The sequence below is a fragment of the Oncorhynchus tshawytscha genome, linkage group LG06 (genome assembly GCF_018296145.1).
Source record: "Oncorhynchus tshawytscha isolate Ot180627B linkage group LG06, Otsh_v2.0, whole genome shotgun sequence".
In the NCBI taxonomy this organism is placed as follows: Eukaryota; Metazoa; Chordata; class Actinopteri; order Salmoniformes; family Salmonidae; genus Oncorhynchus; species Oncorhynchus tshawytscha.
Genome location: NC_056434.1, coordinates 38,687,040 through 38,707,183, shown reverse-complemented (window position 1 = coordinate 38,707,183; position 20,144 = coordinate 38,687,040). Strand labels below are relative to the sequence as shown.

At 42.8% G+C, this 20,144-nt stretch overlaps 1 protein-coding gene across 3 annotated transcripts in view; it reads right to left on the bottom strand.

The window, feature by feature from the left end:
• The window catches only part of LOC112253480 (furin), a 194,998-nt gene that overhangs the window by 155,753 nt on the left and 19,101 nt on the right, over positions 1 to 20,144 (bottom strand). For all 3 annotated transcript variants that reach the window (XM_042323238.1, XM_042323236.1, XM_042323237.1), the window contains exon 2: positions 10,068 to 10,367. In XM_042323238.1, coding sequence (XP_042179172.1) covers positions 10,068 to 10,256 — 189 coding nt within the window. In that variant the 5' untranslated portion in view covers positions 10,257 to 10,367. The remainder of the gene's footprint in view (positions 1 to 10,067; positions 10,368 to 20,144) is intronic.

Sequence of the window (20,144 nt, the reverse complement as noted above, 5' to 3'; positions counted from 1 at the left end):
CTACAGTCGGAATCTCGCAATTGAGCAGCCCATGGCAAATATCAAACAGCTGAGTGTTGAGTTGTGGCTGTTAATATGGCTGTCAATGAACAGCAGGCAAAAGCTCAAATATCTTTCGCAATATTTCAAAACACAATTGAGTGAAAAAACTATTTGGATAAGTGAGTGCCTCTGGAAAGTTGGTGGACTATACTTTTCTCCTCATATTGTAGACCTAAATGTATGTATCCACTCTTTTCATTGGCCTACACTATTGATTGCATTTAGGACATTGGTTCTTCGTTTTATTGATCTCTGTGTGTCAATGTATTTTTTTAAACCTTTTATTTAACTAGGCAAGTCAGTTAAGAACAAATTCTTATTTACAATGACGGCCTACACCGGCCTAACCTGGACGACACTGGGCCAATTGTGCGCCGCTCTATGGAACTCTCAATCATGGCTGGTTGTGATACAGCTTGGATTTGAACCAGGGTGTCTGTAGTAGAGGTCGACCGATTAAATCAGAATGGCCGATTAACTAGGGCCGATTTCAAGTTTTCATAACAATCAGAAATCGCTATTTTTGGGCGCCAATGTTTTGTTTTATTTTTTTATACCTTTATTTAACTAGGCAAGTCAGTTAAGAACACATTCTTATTTTCAATGACGGCCTAGGAACTGTGGGTTAACTGCCTTGTTCAGGGGCAGAACGACAGATTTTCACCTTGTCAGCTCGGGGTATCCAATCTTGCAACCTTACAGTTAACGAGTCCAACGCAATAACAACCTGCCTCTCTCTCATTGCACCCCACAAGGAGACTGCCTGTTACGCGAATGCAGTAAACCAAGGTAAGTTGCTAGCTAGCATTAAACTTATAAAAAACAATCAATCATCATCACTAGTTAACTACACATGGTTGATGATATTACTAGATATTATCTAGCGTGTCCTGCGTTGCATATAATCTGACTGAGCATACAAGTATCTGACTGAGCGGTGGTAGGCAGAAGCAGGCAAGTAAACATTCATTCAAACAGCACTTTCGTGGGTTTTGCCAGCAGCTCTTCGTTGTGCGTCAAGCATTGCGCTGTTTATGACTTCAAGCCTATAAACTCCCGAGATGCGCGTTAACTAGAGGGACGGAAGCTATACTGTTACACTGGCAATACTAAAGTGCCTATAAGAACATCCAATAGTCAAAGGTTAATGAAATACAAATTGTATAGAGGGAAATAGTCCTATAATTCCTATAATAACTACAACCTAAAACTCCTTACCTGGGAATATTGAAGACTCATGTTAAAAGGAACCACCAGCTTTCATATGTTCTCATGTTCTGAGCAAGGAACTGACACGCTAGCTTTCTTACATAGCACATATTGCACTTTTACTTTCTTCTCCAACACTTTGTTTTTGCATTATTTAAACCAAATTGAACATGTTTCATTATTTACTTGAGGCTAAATTGATTTGATTGATGTATTATATTAAGTTAAAATAAGTGTTCATTCACTATTGTTGTAATTGTCATTATTACAACTAAAACACGAAATCGGCCGATTAATCGGCATCGGCTTTTTTGGTCCTCCAATAATCGGTATCGACGTTGAAAAATCATAAATCGGTCGACCTCTAGTCTGTAGTAACGCCTCAAGCACTGAGGCCTTACACGGAACTCAAACCGGCTGCGTGCGTGCGTGCGCCATCGTGCATAAATGTATTTTGTCCCCCCACATCAAACACAATCAAGACACGCAGGTTAAAATATCAAAACAAACTCTGAACCAATTACATTCATTTGGGGACAGGTCGAAAAGCATTAAACATTTATAGCAATTTAGCTAGTTAGCTTGCACTTGCTAGCTAATTTGTCCTATTTAGCTAGCTTTCTGTTGCTAGCTAATTTGTCCTGGGATATAAACATTGAGTTGTTATTTTACCTGAAATGCACAAGGTCCTCTACTCCGTCATAAAATGGTCAACCAAATCGTTTCTAGTCATCTCTCCTCCTTCTAGGCTTTTTCCTTCTCTTGACTTTATATTGCGATTGGCATCTTTCATAAATTAGGTGCATTACCGCCACTGACCTCGTTCATCTTTCAGTTACCCACGTGGGTATAACCAATGAGGAGATGGCACGTGGGTATCTGCTTCTATAAACCAATGAGCAGATGGGAGAGGCAGGACTTGCAGCGCGATCTACGTCACAAATAGAATTTACTTCTATTTTATCCCGTGGCAACGCAGACGCTCGTTGGCGCGCGTGAGCAGTGTGGGTGCAATTATTGAATAATCTAGATTTAAAAATGTATTTTGCAACTCTCGCGACGCAGTCAGCCTGTTAGACCGCTTCGCCACTCAGGAGTCCCGAGTATCCTGTATTCTGTCATTTTGGTTATTTGTGTGGTATTAAAACATTTTATTTTAATGTCTCCAGTCATGTAGAATTGCAGGAAATAATTTTAGAAAATACAATTTATTGTTCTTCAGGGCTAAGGCCCAAATATTATGAAACTCCAGTGACGTCCCTGGTGGCTGGCCTTAGAGAATATCCACCACAAGAGAGAAATGAAGTGAGGATGACTAAGCCATCATTCCCCCTGTTCACTCAACCATCCCCAGGCCACACATCCTTTATCTAACCCACCCATCTCCCCAAATAAAGCCACTGTGTAGCCGAGACATTGGAAGACTGCATTAGTTATGTTTATCTCCCTGCTGCCCCCTATCACCTACTCAGAGACAAAAGTCTGAAATACGGCTCATTATTCTCGTGCGGCTGGTGCCTAAACGAAACAATGACTAAGGATGTACGCCTCCATAATCTCATTTCAGACAACTGTTTAAATGTTGCTTAGCAATCCTCCCCTCTGTCTCTTCCTCTCACTCTCAATCTCAGTCTTTAGCCACTGTTCATCCATTCTCTCCCACTCTTTTTCCCCTCGCCAAATCCGCCCACTCACTCTCCTGCCTTCATAATCTCTCCTCTTTCCTCTCAGTTCTGATCACTCGCTTCTCTCTAACTGGATCCTTTCCTTTTAAACTTCTCCCCTACTCTATTTATATCTAGCTTTCTGCCTCCCTATCTACAACAAATAATAACAATAATTCCCCCAATCCCTAAATGTCTTTGCTTCATGAAAGAAGCAGAGATGACAGAACTTTACCGATGTCAACTAGATTGAAGCATTCATTCTATTGATTTATGACATTCTGTGATACAGCCCAGGATCGAACCAGGGTCTGTAGTGACGGACATCTGGGCAAGAGGCATACCTATGTAAGAATGCTGTTCATTGAGTATAGCTCAGCATTCAACACCATAGTACCCTCCAAGCTCATCATCAAGCTCGAGGCCCTGGGTCTGAATACCGCCTTGTGCAACTGGGTCCTAGACTTCCTGACAGGTTGCCCCCAGGTGGTGAAGGTAGGAAACAACACCTCCTCTTCGCTGATCATCAACACTGGGGCCCCACAAGGGTGCGTTCTCAGCCCCCTCCTGTACTCCCTGTTCACCCATGACTGCGTGGCAATGCACACCTTCAACTCAATCATCAAGTTTGCAGATGACACAACAGTAGTACGCTTGATTATCAACAGACAGCCTACAGGGAGGAGGTGAGGGCTCTGGGAGTGTGGTGCCAGGAAAATAACCTCTCACTCAATGTCAACAAAACTAAGGAGATGACTGTGGACTTCAGGAAACAGCAGAGGGAGCTACCCCCTATCCACATTGATGGGACCGCAGTGGAGAAGGTGGATAGCTTCAAGTTCCACAGTGTACACGTCACTGACAAACTGAAATGGTCCACCCACACAGACAGTGTGGTGAAGTTGGCGCAACAGCGCCTGTTCAACCTCAGGAGGCTAAAGAAATTTGGCTTAACACCTAAAACGCTCACAAACTCTTACAGATACACAATTGAGAGCATCCTCTCGGGCTGTATCACCGCCTGGTAGGCAACTGCACAGCCCACAGCCGCAAAGCTCTCCAGAGGGTGGTGCGGTCTTCCCAACGCATTACCGGGGGCAAACTTCCCGCCCTCCTGGACACCTACAGCACCCGATGCCATAGGAAGGCCAAAAAGATCAGCAAGGACATCAACCACCTGAGCCACTGCCTGTTCACCCCGCTATCATCCAGAAGGCGAGATTAGTACAGGTGCATCAAAGCTGGGACCGAGAGACTGAAAAACAGCTTCTACCTCAAGGCCATCAGACTGCTAAACAGTCATCACGAGCACATCAGAGGCAGCTGCCTATATTAGGGATCACTGGCCACTTTAAGGAAATGAAACACGAGCCACTTTAATAATGTTTCCGTATCTAGCATTACTCATCTCATATGTATAAACTGTACTCTATACTATTCCATGGTATCTTAGTCACTTTTAAATAGTGTTTACATATTGCATCACCCATTTCAAATGTATATACTGTATTGTATTCTATATTACACCACTGACTGTTAAACAGCCATCTCCAGCACATCAGAGGCTGCTGCCTATAGACATAATATTAGGAATCACTGGCCACTTTAAGGAAATGAAACACTAGACACATTTATGTCTCCGTATCTTGCATTACTCATCTCATATGTATAAACTGTACTCTATACTATTCTATGGTATCTTAGTCACTTTAATTGTGTGTAGATATTGCATCACCCATCTCATATGTATATACTGTATTCTATACTATGCCACTGTATCTTAGTCCAATGCCACTCTGACATATACAGTGCCTTGCGAAAGTATTCGGCCCCCTTGAACTTTGCGACCTTTTGCCACATTTCAGGCTTCAAACATAAAGATATAAAACTGTATTTTTTTGTGAAGAATCAACAACAAGTGGGACACAATCATGAAGTGGAACGACATTTATTGGATATTTCAAACTTTTTTAACAAATCAAAAACTGAAAAATTGGCCGCGCTTGGGGTATGTCTCTATCAGTTTTGCACATCGAGAGACTGAATTTTTATTCCCATTCCTCCTTGCAAAACAGCTCGAGCTCAGTGAGGTTGGATGGAGAGCATTTGTGAACAGCAGTTTTCAGTTCTTTCCACAGATTCTCGATTGGATTCAGGTCTGGACATTGACTTGGCCATTCTAACACCTGGATATGTTTATTTTTGAACCATTCCATTGTAGATTTTGCTTTATGTCTTGGATCATTGTCTTGTTGGAAGACAAATCTCCGTCCCAGTCTCAGGTCTTTTGCAGACTCCATCAGGTTTTCTTCCAGAATGGTCCTGTATTTGGCTCCATCCATCTTCCCATCAATTTTAACCATCTTCCCTGTCCCTGCTGAAGAAAAGCAGGCCCAAACCATGATGCTGCCACCACAATGTTTGACAGTGGGGATGGTGTGTTCAGGGTGATGAGCTGTGTTGCTTTTACGCCAAACATAACGTTTTGCATTGTTGCCAAAAAGTTCAATTTTGGTTTCATCTGACCAGAGCACCTTCTTCCACATGTTTGGTGTGTCTCCCAGGTGGCTTGTGGCAAACTTTAAACAACACTTTTTATGTGGCTTGTGGCAAACTTTAAACAACACTTTTTATGGATATCTTTAAGAAATGGCTTTCTTCTTGCCACTCTTCCATAAAGGCCAGATTTGTGCAATATACGACTGATTGTTGTCCTATGGACAGAGTCTCCCCCACCTCAGCTGTAGATCTCTGCAGTTCATCCAGAGTGATCATGGGCCTCTTGGCTGCATCTCTGATCAGTCTTCTCCTTGTATGAGCTGAAAGTTTAGAGGGATCTTGGCCAGGTCTTGGCACAGCCAGATTTGCAGTGGTCTGATACTCCTTCCATTTCAATATTATCGCTGCTTCTACAGTGCTCTGTTTGGGATGTTTAAAGCTTGGGAAATCGTTTTGTATCCAAATCCGGCTTTAAACTTCTTCACAACAGTATCTCGGACCTGCCTGGTGTGTTCCTTGTTCTTCATGATGCTCTCTGCACTTTTAACGGACCTCTGAGACTATCACAGTGCAGGTGCATTTATACGGAGACTTGATTACACACAGGTGGATTGTATTTATCATCATTAGTCATTTAGGTCAACATTGGATCATTCAGAGATCCTCACTGAACTTCTGGAGAGAGATTGCTGCACTGAAAGTAAAGGGGCTGAATAATTTTGCACGCCCAATTTTTCAGTTATTGATTTGTTAAAAAAGTTTGAAATATCCAATAAATGTCGTTCCACTTCATGATTGTGTCCCACTTGTTATTGATTCTTCACAAAAAAATACAGTTTTATATCTTTGTTTGAAGCCTGAAATGTGGCAAAAGGTCGCAAAGTTCAAGGGGGCCGAATACTTTCGCAAGGCACTGTATGTGTATATATTCTTAATCCATTCCTTACTCAGATTTATGTGTATTTTGGGTATATGTTGTAAAACTGTTAGATATTACTTGTTAGATATTACTACACTGTCAGAGCTAGAAGCACAAGCATTTCACTACACCCGCAATTACATCTGATAAACACGTGTATGTGACCAATACATTTGATTTGATTTGGAGAAAAGAAGAGAAAAGGAGAGAACGGGAGAAGAGAATAGAGATTAATGAGAGTAGGGCTTTACTATGTAGCCTACTGTTTGTCTGTGAGCAGGACTCTGTACCATATGGCATCAGACATCCATCTCTGACAAACCGACCCATCTTCAAGGAGTCCTCTGTTCCCAAACCCACCGTTCAGCATGAGTGAGTAATGACAGAAGAAAACGCAGACGTATGTTTCCCCATTAAATTGATCTATCGGTTTTAGACTGACGAGTCCGAGCATATGGAGGAAGTGATGGGAGGGAAAGAGAAAAAGAGCAGAGAAGGATAAAGCTTTGGGGAGCTTTTGAGAGAATAAACAGAGAGAGCAGAGGGAGATGAAATATATGTGTGCATAAGGAAAGAGTGAAAGTGGACGAGAGCACAGAGTGAGATGAGGATAGGGAGAGAGAGAAAAAGAGAGCGAGAGAAAGACTAAACTCATGACACATCACCAGAGGACAACGCCCGATACCAAGGTTAAAAAAGACAGGCCAATTTAGGTCCCCCAAAATAACAATCAACCCCTGCCAGTCCTTACAAGCCCCGGATCTCTGATTGGATAAGTCTCTGTCTGCCCTGTGCTTTACTGGCAGAGGCATACAGGTGTTTCAGGATCGAAACTGGGGCGTCAACTGGGAATACTGGTGTGGTAGTGGGGCCTATACTACAAGGCTGTAGAGAGGGAAAGACAGAAGAACCCACTTACTATTATTCCATTGTTCCTGTCTACCAGAAGTACCTTCATGATGTGTTCGTAACAAGCGATGAAGGTATAAACATATAACTATCCTCTGGGGGAAAGAATGTGTGAGACTGTGTGTGTGACTGTGTGTGCGGCGTGCACATGTGCGTCAGTCTGTGTGGAGCTTGATTGCTTGGCAGTCTCAAAGCAGAATAAGGCCTATTCAATAGAGCAAATAATGACTTGCATTCAAAGAGCCAATTATGAATAAAAGGTTATTTAAGGCACATTTTTCTAATGGCCTCCTCCCCCTCTCCCTCTCCCTCTCCCTCTCTATCTACAGCAGAATCCTTTCACAGCATCCCAACAGCAGTTCCTGCTAGATGAAATCAATAACCAAAGAACTCCAATCAAAGCCAGCTGAGAGCGAGAAACTACAGTACTTTGAAAAGTAAACAATCAGAGCCAAGGAGACAATTGAGTGGTGATGAGTGTGACAACGAGAGGCATCTCACAAATTAAAAATATCACATCTCATCCTACTACTTTATGACCGCCGTAGGATCTACTACTATAACAGGAGAAAAAACATCAGTGATGGAGCTCAAGACAGAAGCTGCATGGACAGCAACATAAAGAAAGCAGAAGTTAAGCCTAAATTCAATTTGAAAACCGCTCTGAAAATCCTCTTTTTGTGGGGGATAGGGTGGAGGGAGGGTTGGTACTGTAGTTCAGAGCCTCCTACACATGTATTCGATGCAGACAGTGAAGTCTCCTGTGGAGTGACTGGACCAAGGATTCCGTTAGCCGGTAATAGCCGGCTTTTGGCCTATACATTTGTTTTGAAATGCCAATAAATAAAACTGGCCAATTGCCCGGGAGAAGAAACAATCCCATTGCGAAATAATGCTTTTTAGCCGATTCGTGAATGTAAAAGTCGATGGAAATACATTCGACTGGTCATGCTTATTGGTCTATAAGTTAATTTGCATAATTTATTGGAATGAAATTGTCGCATGTGTAGGCTACACTATATTCATTTATCACACGCTTACAGCATACAGATACAAAGCCTTTGAGCGGAAAATCTGTCAGACAGCACGAGAGCTACTGCTGCAGCATCTCAAACAGCAACGGAAGGCAGGCTTCATCAGGACGTCACACACTACTTTGTAATGAGCTATAGGCAGTAGGCTTTGCATTTTGAAAACATATACTTCATTGTATGAAACCTGAACATTTTAATACATATGAGGCATGTCTTAGGCCTGCCTCGCTTCAAAGTAGCCTATTACATCTCCTCTATTTCTAAATTTCTAACGGATATTTATTCTGTCACATGAAACCGCTAGCATGTGCAGTGCCCTTTTGACAAAAGTGTTTTCCCAGTAATTGCATTATGGAATGAACATTTGGGTGTAGCCTACTACCTTGTGGGCATTGCTGCACTTATAATGTGGAGAAATAATAGTTTATCAACATTTTAAGCTAAACATTCTGATCTGTTGCATCAGACTCATTGCTTTTTAACGTTTCAAAAAAAATGTAGCCTAGGTCTACTGGTTGTATGAATTTGGGATCTGTCTTCCCACAACTGACCCCGAATCTGTTTGGAATAGGCTACTTCTCGACAAGCTGACCAATAGAATAGGTCAACTTTTCTACCATGGGGGATAGTATATTGACATAGGATAGTGATTTTGCTTTTTGTTACTTGTCTTGTTGGCTGAGGAAAAGTAAATGTGGACAGTTATTCTAACATCTACAAAATCAGAATAGGGTAAGGACTGTGCATCGTTGCATCCTCTACTTGCATGTTCTGTTAATATGAATTACCATAATCTAACATGTCATTTCTGTCATTCTGAGCACCGTGGGTGGACACCCTGATCAGGTTACGCACCCAATGCATATGGGTCCTAAAATGCTGCTGGTTAAATGTCCGGGGCCACTTTTTCCTAACAGAAACCCTGACACGCACACGGTATGGTATGCCCAAATTAACTATACTGAACAAAAATATAAATGCATCATGCAACAATTTCAGATTTTACTGAGTTACAGTTCATATAAGGAAATTAGTCCATTTAAATAAATGCATTATGCCCTAATCTATGGATTTCACATGACTGGGCAGGAGTTCACCCATGTGACTGAGTTTTACCCCACAAAGGGGCTTTATTACAGACAGAAATACTCCTCAGTTTCATGAGCTGTCCAGGTGGCTGGTTTCAGACAATCCCGCAGGTGAAAAAGCCGGATGTGGGGGTCCTGGGTTAGTGTGGTTACACATGCTCTGTGGTTGTGAGGCCGGTTGACAAAAGTGCACATATTAGTGGCCTTTTATTGTCCCCAGCACAAGGTGTACCTGTGTAATGATGATGCTGTTTAATCAGCTTATTGATATGCCACATCTGCCAGGTAGATGGAAATAGCTTGGCAAAGGAAAAATGCTCACAAACAGAGATGTAAACGAATAAACCTTTGGTGCATATGGAACATTTTGGGGATCTTTTATTTCAGCTTGTGAAATATGGGACCAACACTTGACATTTGCGTTCATATTTTTGTTCTGTATAGAACCCATAGGAGGAGTGCAGGCTTTAGCTGACAGATAAACTCAGCAAGGGATGGAAGAGTCATGACATACACTCTGACTCTCAACACGAGGGCTTATAGGCTGTCCTGTCTGTATATCTTGTTGCACATTAAAGCCTGTTGAGCAGGCTGTCACTGAAATAGAACAGAGTTTCAACTGACCAAAGATGCAGGGCATAGAGAGATCATACACTCTGACTGACTAGAGGGGTTCCACAGGGTGCACTGCTGTGCTACTCACATTGCCATGGTTGATGAAGCCGTGTTTCCTGGCAATTCGGTCAGCCTCCTGCGGTCCCCCCTCTATGTGGACCGCCCAGGTGTTAGTGTAGACCTCCTCTCCAGCAGTCAGCTTAGCAGTCAACTCCAGTGCTGCGGACAGGAGGACCAGGAGAGTCCCAAGCTGCAGCAGGGCCAGCCTGGCATCCATGAAAAGGAGAACAGGGGAACTCCGTCCGTCTGTCTTTCTGGGGTGGAGAAGTCTCAATGCTCACCAGTAACAGCACTGGCCTCCCTCACAGCAGCCAAATAGAGAAGTGACCTAAAGAAAAAAAGAACAAAGTTATAAAACCACACATTGACTCGTAAACACATACATGCATGTATGCAGGAATGCACGCAAACACACACAGGTACTTGTTCACTCGGTGTGCCGTGCGCACAACCCCACATGCCACAGCACAGAGCAAAAATAAAAGACCACAGCATGCATTCTGTAGAATGCATTCACTTTCTACCACCACAGTTTATTCTAGAGACACAGAGACAGACTTTCTCTAGCTGAAAGAGGCTACAACAGCATGAGAGACTGCCTCTTCAAGTGTTTGTGCTTCATGCTTTGAGCCGATCAGCAAAACACAAGGAATAACCCTAAAACAAGTAGAGCGGTAATTGAACAAGTTGGAGCACAATCCATATGAAGGCGAAACAGGATCAAGAGAGTAGGGTTGCTTGCGAGAGAAGTCCTACTGTGCGAAGGCAGCTTGCATTATTCTGGGCTTTTGACAGTCTGACTTCAATCTTAGTTGTGAGCCGTCATGTGGGGGAGAGCTAAGCTGTAATTTGTGCTGAGGCTGTGGTATCTAAAAACAGAGTGGGTAAAGCTCTGTCTGTCTCCCCTGAGAACACTCAGCCTTTCCATAGATGGGCTTTTCAGTTACACACAGACAGTACAGTAAGAATAGAGACTCAGGAAGCCCCCCAGGCATAACTTACGGTGATGATGCAGGGCAATTCCACGGTAACGGAATTACGCTACTCTATACACAATGGCTACTTAAAACTGTGGAGATACAAACTTTGGTAATGGAATTACGGTAAAATCTCCCTCAGCTTTCTATGAGACCATGTTTCCCAAAAAGTCTTAAATATCTGCTCTGCATTAAGATTCAAAGGTGCATATTGCAGAGAGAATGGGGTGTCAGCTATGATATGGCACCTTGAGTTTGAAAATAATCTATTTTGGTTATTCAACTACAGTAAGTGAAGTGGATTTACACCCGGTAACGGAATTACGGTAACAGAAATACATCATGGGTCCCTGATCAGTACAGATCAGGGACCCATGATGTAATTCTGTATTGTGGATATGAATGTCAATCTCCTTATGTTTCACAAGTTTGGACATCACAGCGCAGCACAGTATAGTACAGTGCAGAACAATACAAAACAGCAGAGTAGGGTAGAGTTCAGTACAATATACAATATACTGATACCGATACGCATCGGTCCCCGATTCAAATGTCTAAGATAGGCCTGCATCAGTCCAAGGACCCCAAACCCGCATTGGTCAGAAAATCGATTCAAACGCTATGTATTGCAGATTCATTTATTTTTTCGTCAAATTAATTTCTATCTACCTTCCCGAAAATACCTAGTATTTAGTGACAACTGATGCGTTATCTCCTTCATTGTTGAACTAAGCATGTAACCGTATTGACAGTAATTGATCTACAAGTAAGTTTGCATGCTGAACAACCCTAGGTAATATCAGTAGCTTAGTCAAACTGCGCAGTGTCCAGCGTCGCACACTGACCAACGGGAGATAGGCGGCTTGTTCCTGATCTTCTGCGCGGCACCTTCAGCATACCAAATGCTAAAGTGGCTTGCACGATATTAGGTTGTCAAACAACTAATAAAGCCTATGTAATTTGCTAGGTTACTGTCATCTATAAACTGTTTGTAAATTGTGTTTTACTGGAATAAAAGTAAGCTACCCGAGACACAACTCATCTGGCTATGAGCTACCTGCTGAACAGGTACAGTACTTGCTCAGGTTCATCATCTGCAATAGTTTTGGTAGTTTTCCTTTAAACAATCAGTGTATATGGTCATTTTTAGATATACAGGGTAAAGTTTCACATTACTAGCTCAAACACAATCTGTAAAATGAGAAGCTAATTAGTGGGTGATGGTGATTTCAGAACCAAAGTGGGAGACAAATAACATAGGCCACATTGCCCATGGTAGTGGGTTGGTAGATGCTTAGTCATTTCAGACTAGGTGCCTACATATAGTGGGGCAAAAAAGTATTTAGTCAGCCACCAATTGTGCAAGTTCTCCCATTTAAAAAGATGAGAGAGGCCTGTAATTTTCATCATAGGTACACTTCAACTATGACAGACAAAATGAGAAAAGAAAATCCAGAAAATCACATTGTAGGATTTTTACTGAATTTATTTGCAAATGACGCTGGAAAATAAGTATTTGGTCACCTACAAACAAGCAAGACTTCTGGCCCTCACAGACCTGTAACTTCTTCTATTAGAGGCTCCTCTGTCCTCCACTCATTACCTGTATTAATGGCACCTGTTTGAACTTGTTATCAGTATAAAAGACACCTGTCCACAACCTCAAACAGTCACACTCCAAACTCCACTATGGCCAAGACCAAAGAGCTGTCAAAGGACACCAGAAACAAAATTGTAGACCTGCACCAGGCTGGGAAGACTGAATCTGCAATAGGTAAGCAGCTTGGTTTTGAAGAAATCAACTGTGGGAGCAATTATTAGGAAATGGAAGACATACAAGACCACTGAAATCTCCCTCGATCTGGGGCTCCACGCAAGATCTCACCCCGTTTGACCTCTGTCACTGCCAACAAAGGGTATATAACAAAGTATTGAGATAAACTTTTGTTATTGACCAAATACTTATTTTCCACCATAATTTGCAAATAAATTCATAAAACAATCCTACAAAGTGATTTTCTGGATTTTGTTTTCTAATTTTGTCTGTTATAGTTGAAGTGTACCTATGATAAATTACAGGCCTCTCATCTTTTTAAATGGGAGAACTTGCACAATTGGTGGCTGACTAAATACTTTTTAGTCATGGGTCCTTTTGATGGAAATGCCCTGCAGTCTTAGATGTCAATGTCTGCTCTGCGCTGACTGGACCACCCATTATTCAATAAGCTGAAGGCAATTTAACATGATCAGGCATAAGGTGGGAAAACATAGTTATTGATATCCCAGTCTCGCGGTGACCATTAAAATCTGAATCTGTCAAAAAACATTCCATAAAACATCTAGGACACAACGTTCCTTATCTTTAATTAGGAGGATCTATCTATCTTAGACAACAGAGGCAGAGGATAGGACTGAGTGGGAGAACATCACATCCAGTGTTTTCCTACAGACTAATTTTCAGCTAGCCACTTCATATTAACTAGACTACTTTTAATTTAAATGCTTAAGTTCGCCAGCCCGACGAGCCCTTTCCTTCTAGAATGAACGATACGCATCTTCTAGCAATCTAATGATAGGATAGGCGCCTGTCACTCACACTGCGAGTGATGACAGGTAAACGCAGTATGTCTGCATCAAATTTCTTTACACGGAGGAAGGAAAAAACATGATGCTTGTTAATTTGCACATCCCATGTAATGTAAGTAGTAACGATGAGTTGAAATCCACTTAGCCTAATTATTGTTTTCTGGCACACTCATTTTGTTTAGCATGTTTCACATAGCCTATGTGCCACAGGCTATGTGGTTATATGTCCATGGTATTGCATTGGGACAAGTAAACCAAAGGATTTTCTAGGTTTCCTTTCCTCGGATGTTGGGGCTTGCCAGACAGTGACGCTAAAGTGAGTGACTCGTCTCATCAATCAGCGTAGTCTCCCGAATCGTATCAGTGAGTTCATTAGGCTCCCTAATTTGCATAGGCTACTGGTAGATGTAGGCTTTTAGGTGTTTATCTGCAGATGAATAATGAAAACATCTGATGAAAATGGTGAATCATCACTGCAGCAATAGGTAGTGGAGAGCCTCATTCTGGTCCAAATACACTATATATACAAAAGTATGTGGATTCCCCTTCAAATTAGTGGATTCGGCTATTTCAGCCACACCAGTTGCTGACCGGTGAATAAAGCACACAGCTATGCAATCTCCATAGACAAACATTGGCAGTAGAATGGCCCGAACGTCCAGGCGCAACAACGGCTCAGCTACAAAGTGGTAGGCCACACAATCTCACAGAATGGGACCGCAGAGTGCTGAAGCTTGTAGTGTGTAAAATTCATCTGTCCTTGGTTGCAACACTCACCACCAAGTTCCAAACGCGTTCTCTGCAGTGATGAATCACGCTTCACCATCTGGCAGTGCGAGGGATGAATTTGGCAGATGCCAGGAGAAGGCCACCTGCCCCAATGCATAGTGCCAACTGTGTCACACCTGCTCCCGCTCCCCCTCCCTGGCACTCAAAGGCGGCAGGCTCCCCAGCATTACGCACTCCTGCCACCATCATTACGCACACCTGCCTTCCCCCCATCACACACATCAGCTATTATTGGACTCACCTGGACTCAATCACCTGTGTCATTACCTCCCCTATATCGGTCTGTTCCCAAGCTCTGTTCCCTGATTCAGGATTAATGTTTGTTTGTCATTTTTGTTGTTATCTGGTTCTGACGCTGTTCCTGTTCGATGTCTGTTCCATATTAAAATGTTCAACTCCCCGTACCTGCTTCTCTTCTCCAGCGTCGGTCCTTACAAACTGTAGAGTTTGGTGGAGGAGGAATAATAGTCTGAGGATGTTTTCATGGTTTGGGCTCGGCCTTTAGTACCAGTGAAGGCAAATCTTAACGCAACAGCATTCAATTACATTTTACACAACTCTGTGCTTCCAACTTTGTGGCAACAGTTTGGGAAGGCCCTTTCCTGTTTCAGCATGACAATGTCCCCGTGCACAAAGCGAGGTCCATACAGAAATGTTTTGTTGAAATGTGTGGAAGAACTTGACTGGCCTGCACAGAGCCCTGACCCAAACTATTGAACACCTTTGAGAAGAATTGGAACGCCGACTGCGAGCCAGGCCTAATCACCCAACATCAGTGCCAAAACTCACGAATGCTCTTGTGGCTGAATGGAAGCAAGACCTCGCAGCAATGTTTCAACATCTAGTAGAAATCCAATCAAATCAAATCAAATTTATTTATATAGCCCTTCATACATCAGCTGATATCTCAAAGTGCTGTACAGAAACCCAGCCTAAAACCCCAAACAGCAAGCAATGCAGGTGTAGATACACGGTGGCTAGGAAAAACTCCCTAGAAAGGCCAAAACCTAGGAAGGTTTGGCCAGTCCTCTTCTGGCTGTGCCGGGTGGAGATTATGACAGAACATGGCCAAGATGTTCAAATGTTCATAAATGACCAGCATGGTCGTATAATAATAAGGCAGAACAGTTGAAACTGGAGCAGCAGCACGGTCAGGTGGACTGGGGACAGCAAGGAGTCATCATGTCAGGTAGTCCTGGGGCATGGTCCTAGGGCTCAGGTCCTCCTCCGAGAGAGAGAGAATTAGAGAACGCACACTTAGATTCACACAGGACACCGAATAGGACAGGAGAGGTACTCCAGATATAAAAAACTGACCCCAGCCCCCCCGACACATTAACTACTGCAGCATAAATACTGGAGGCTGAGACAGGAGGGGTCAGGAGACACTGTGGCCCCATCCGAGGACATAACCCCACCCACTTTGCCAAAGCACAGCCCCCACACCACTAGAGGGATATCTTCAACCACCAACTTACCATCCTGAGACAAGGCTGAGTATAGCCCACAAAGATCTCCGCCATGGCACAACCCAAGGGGGGGCGTCAACCCAGACAGGATGACCACATCAGTGAATCAACCCACTCAGGTGACGCACCCCTTCCAGGGACGGCATGAGAGAGCCCCAGTAAGCCAGTGACTCAGCCCCTGTAATAGGGTTAGAGGCAGAGAATCCCAGTGGGAAGAGGGGAACCGGCCAGGCAGAGACAGCAAGGGCGGTTCGTTGCTCCAGAGCCTTTCCGTTCACCTTCCCACTCCTGGGCCAGACTACACTCAATCATATGACCCACTGAAGAGATAAGTCTTCAGTAAGGACTTAAAGGTTGAGACCGAGTTTGCGTCTCTGACATGGGTAGGCAGACCGTTCCATAAAAATGGAGCTCTATAGGAGAAAGCCTTCCCAGAAGAGTGGAGGCTGTTATAGCAGCAAAGGGGGGGGACCAACTCCATATTAATGCCCATGATATTGGAATGAGATGTTCGACAAGCAGGTGTCCACATAATGAAATACACTACATAACCAAAAGTAAGTTAGTTTACGCAAAGTTCCCTATGCTGGACAGAACGTGTTACTATATTACACAGACTAACATTTTCACCACAGAAGAATTACAGGAAATACATATCCTTTTTACCTCAGATTCTTGATGTTAGTATTAAAGTGTATAGTTATCACAATCTCATGAAATCATTTGCTTAAAACAGATCAATATCTTTGATTTAGTACCCGTGTTTGTCATACGTGGCAGTCCGTAGTGGGACTTAAACGCAGCTGTCCTTTTCAAACCATATGGCAAAAAGAAAAATGTGGGCGCTCCTCTTTGGGTTCACATTGATTTGAGGGTTAAACTATCATTCCAATGAAAGCCAACTCCTGTCACTACTTAGAAACAGATTTGAGGTAGTGATTTGTTTCAGTTATTTAGTCAAAAAAGTGTTGTTTCCTTTTCCGTATTGGCCATCTACCGGAAAAAAATCTCAGAGAGATATGTTGATAAATGGCTACGACAGGTTGTCATCTATCAACAGATATAGAGTGCATTTGGAAAGTATTCAGACCCCTTGACTTTTTCCACATTTTATTACGTTGCAGTCTTATTCTAAAATTGATTAAATTGTTATTTTCCCTCAATCTACACACAATACCCCATAATGACAAAGCAAAAACAGATTTTTTTACATTTTGCAAATGTATTAAAAAAAACTGAAATAATACATTTACATAAGTATTCAGACCGTTTACTCAGTACTTTGTTGAAGCACATTTGGCAGCGATTACAGCCTCGAGTCTTGGCTATGACGCTATGGGAGTTTCTCCCATTCTTCTCTGCAGATCCTCTCAAGCTGTCAGGTTGGATGGGGAGCATCACAGCTATTTCAGGTCTCTCCAGAGATGTTTGATCGGGTTCAAGTCCAGGCTCTGGCTGGGCCACTCAAGGACATTCAGAGACTTGACCCGAAGCCACTCTTGTGTTGTCTTGGCTGTCTGCTTAGGGTTGTTGTCCTGTTGGAAGGTGAACCTTCACCCAAGTCTGAGGTCCTGAGCACAGTGGAGCAGGGTTTCCTCAAGGATCTCTCAATACTTTGCTTTGCTTCGTGCTTCATCTTTCCCTTGATCCTGACTAGTTCTGCCTGTCCCAGTCGTTGAACAACATCCCCACAGCATGATGCTGCCACCATCATGCTTCACTGTAGGGATAGTGCCAGGTTTCCTCCAGATGTGACGCTTGGCATTCAGGCCAAAGAGTTCAATCTAGGTTTCATCAGACCAGTGAATCTTGTTTCTCATGGTCTGAGAGTCCTTTAGGTGCCTTTTGGCCACTCCAGACAGACAATTCCTTTGACCTCATGGCTTGATTTTGCACTGACATGCACTGTCAAATGTGGGACCTTATATAGACAGGTGTGTGCCTTTCCAAATCATGTCCAATCAATTGAATTTACCACATGTGGACTACAAGGATGATCAATGGAAACAGGATGCACCTGAGCACAATTTCGAGTCTCATAGCAAAGGGTCTGAATACATATTGTAATTTAATACATTTGCAAACATTTCTAAAAACTTGTTTTTTCGCTTTGTCATTATGGGTTATTGTGTGTAGATTGATGAGGATTTGTATTTATTTAATACATTTTAGAATAAGGTCGTAACGTCACAAAATGTGGAAAAAGGGTCTGAATACACTATATGCAGCATACCCGAGTTCATTGGGGTTTGTCTGTTAGAAGAGCGCAAACGGTACATGTCGCCGCAGTTGTTATCCCAGTTCCATTGATTTCAATACAATATTGATGTGAGTGATTAATTTGCGCACACTATTGATTACAGTAGAACAAGCAAATCAATTCCAGTATTGAGTGACCGCTTGGTAAATATTGGTGCGTGTGCAGTTTAAGGTACTAATTTAGCAAAATACAAGTAATCTGAACACAAGTGTGACGCTTGTGTGTAGGGAGCAAATTTTCTGTATTGGTCCTCAAAATATTAGGACTTATTTCAGCATAATGATTATGAATTTAGACATCTAAAACCAGTGTTTTGACACTCGCCGATAAATCAAAAAGCCATGACAACAGGAAGCAACAACAGTATCACAAATATAAATGGTACTTTTAAGATTATTTTTCAACAGGATTCTATATCTGGTAAAAACTACTGAATGAACCTAGAAACGAACTATGATTTAATGATATGAGTGAATACGTGAAAATATGTTTGTCTTGCCACTATGCTTACCAATAATATCATGCAATGATATCATTATTATTTGAATCAATCCAGTGGGTAGTCCTATTTGTTTTCACAAATTCGACATTACATGTGCACAACAAAAATAATACTAAACAACAGCCTATTGCTAGATGCACACTTGAATTAAAGGGTAACTACACCCAAAAATTGAAATAACCCAGACATTAAAACTGGTCTCCTGATGTGGTTTAAGCATTGGTATGGAGTTATAACATCCAATTGTGTTGTTTTTCTATTTAAAAAGTGTGACTTTGAGGGCAAGATCCTGAAAAAAAATGGGGGGAACTAAAACCTAGAAAAACAAGACTGAGAAAACAGATTTTATAGGGCCCTTCCTCATTTTAAATTAATGTAGGCTATGTAAAATCTGAACGATATAATACTTAAAACTGATATAACCCTTTTATTAATTCAATTTCATGAATTTTTTAAATATTTTTTTTAAATGTGGTGTCACGCCCTGGCCTTAGTATTCTGTGTTTTCTTTATTATATTGGTTAGGCCAGGATGTGACATGGGTGATTTATGTGTCTTGTTTTGTCTAGGGGTTTTGTAGTCTATGGGGTTGTGTTCAGTTGAGTGTTCTAGGTAAGTCTATGGTGGCCTGGAGTGGTTCTCAATCAGAGGCAGGTGTTTATCATTGTCTCTGATTGGGAACCATATTTAGGCAGCCATATTCTTTAGGTATTTTGTGGGTGATTGTTCCTGTCTCTGTGTTTTGCACCAGTTAGGACTGTTTTGGTTTTTCCACGTTTTCTTATTTTGTATAGTGTTCATGTTTTCATCTTTCATTAAAGATGTTTATAAATAACCACGCTGCATTTTGGTCCTCCTCTCCTTCCCAGGAAGAAAACCATTACAGAATCACCCACCACAACAGGACCAAGCGGCGTGGTGACAGGCAGCGGTAGCAGGAGCAGCACAAGGAGGAATGGACATGGGATGATGTGTTGGACGGCAAGGGTTGCTACACATGGGAGGAGATCCTGGCGGGAAAGGATCGCCTCCCATGGGAACAGGTGGAGGCAGCTAGGAGAGCAGAGGCAGCCGGAGAGAGGAGCTGGCGATACGAGGGAACACGGCTGGCAAGGAAGCCCGAGAGTCAGCCCCAAAAATTGATTGGGGGGGCACACAGGGAGTATGGCAAAGCCAGGTAGGAGACCTGCGCCAACTTCCTGTGCTTACCGGGGGGCTAGAGAGACCGGGCAGGCACCGTGTTATGCTGTGGAGCGCACGGTGTCCCCAGTGCGGGTGCATAGCCCGGTGCGGTACCCTACCAGCTCCTCGTATCGGCCGGGCTAGAGTGGGCATCGAGCCAGGTGCCATGAAGCCGGCTCTACGCATCTGGTCTCCAGTGCGTCTCCTTGGGCCGGCGTACATGGCACCAGCCTTACGCATGGTGTCTCCTGTTCACCTGCACAGCCCAGTGCGGGCTATAATAATTTTGCATGCCCAATTTTTCAGTTTTTGATTTGTTAAAGTTTGAAATATCCAATAA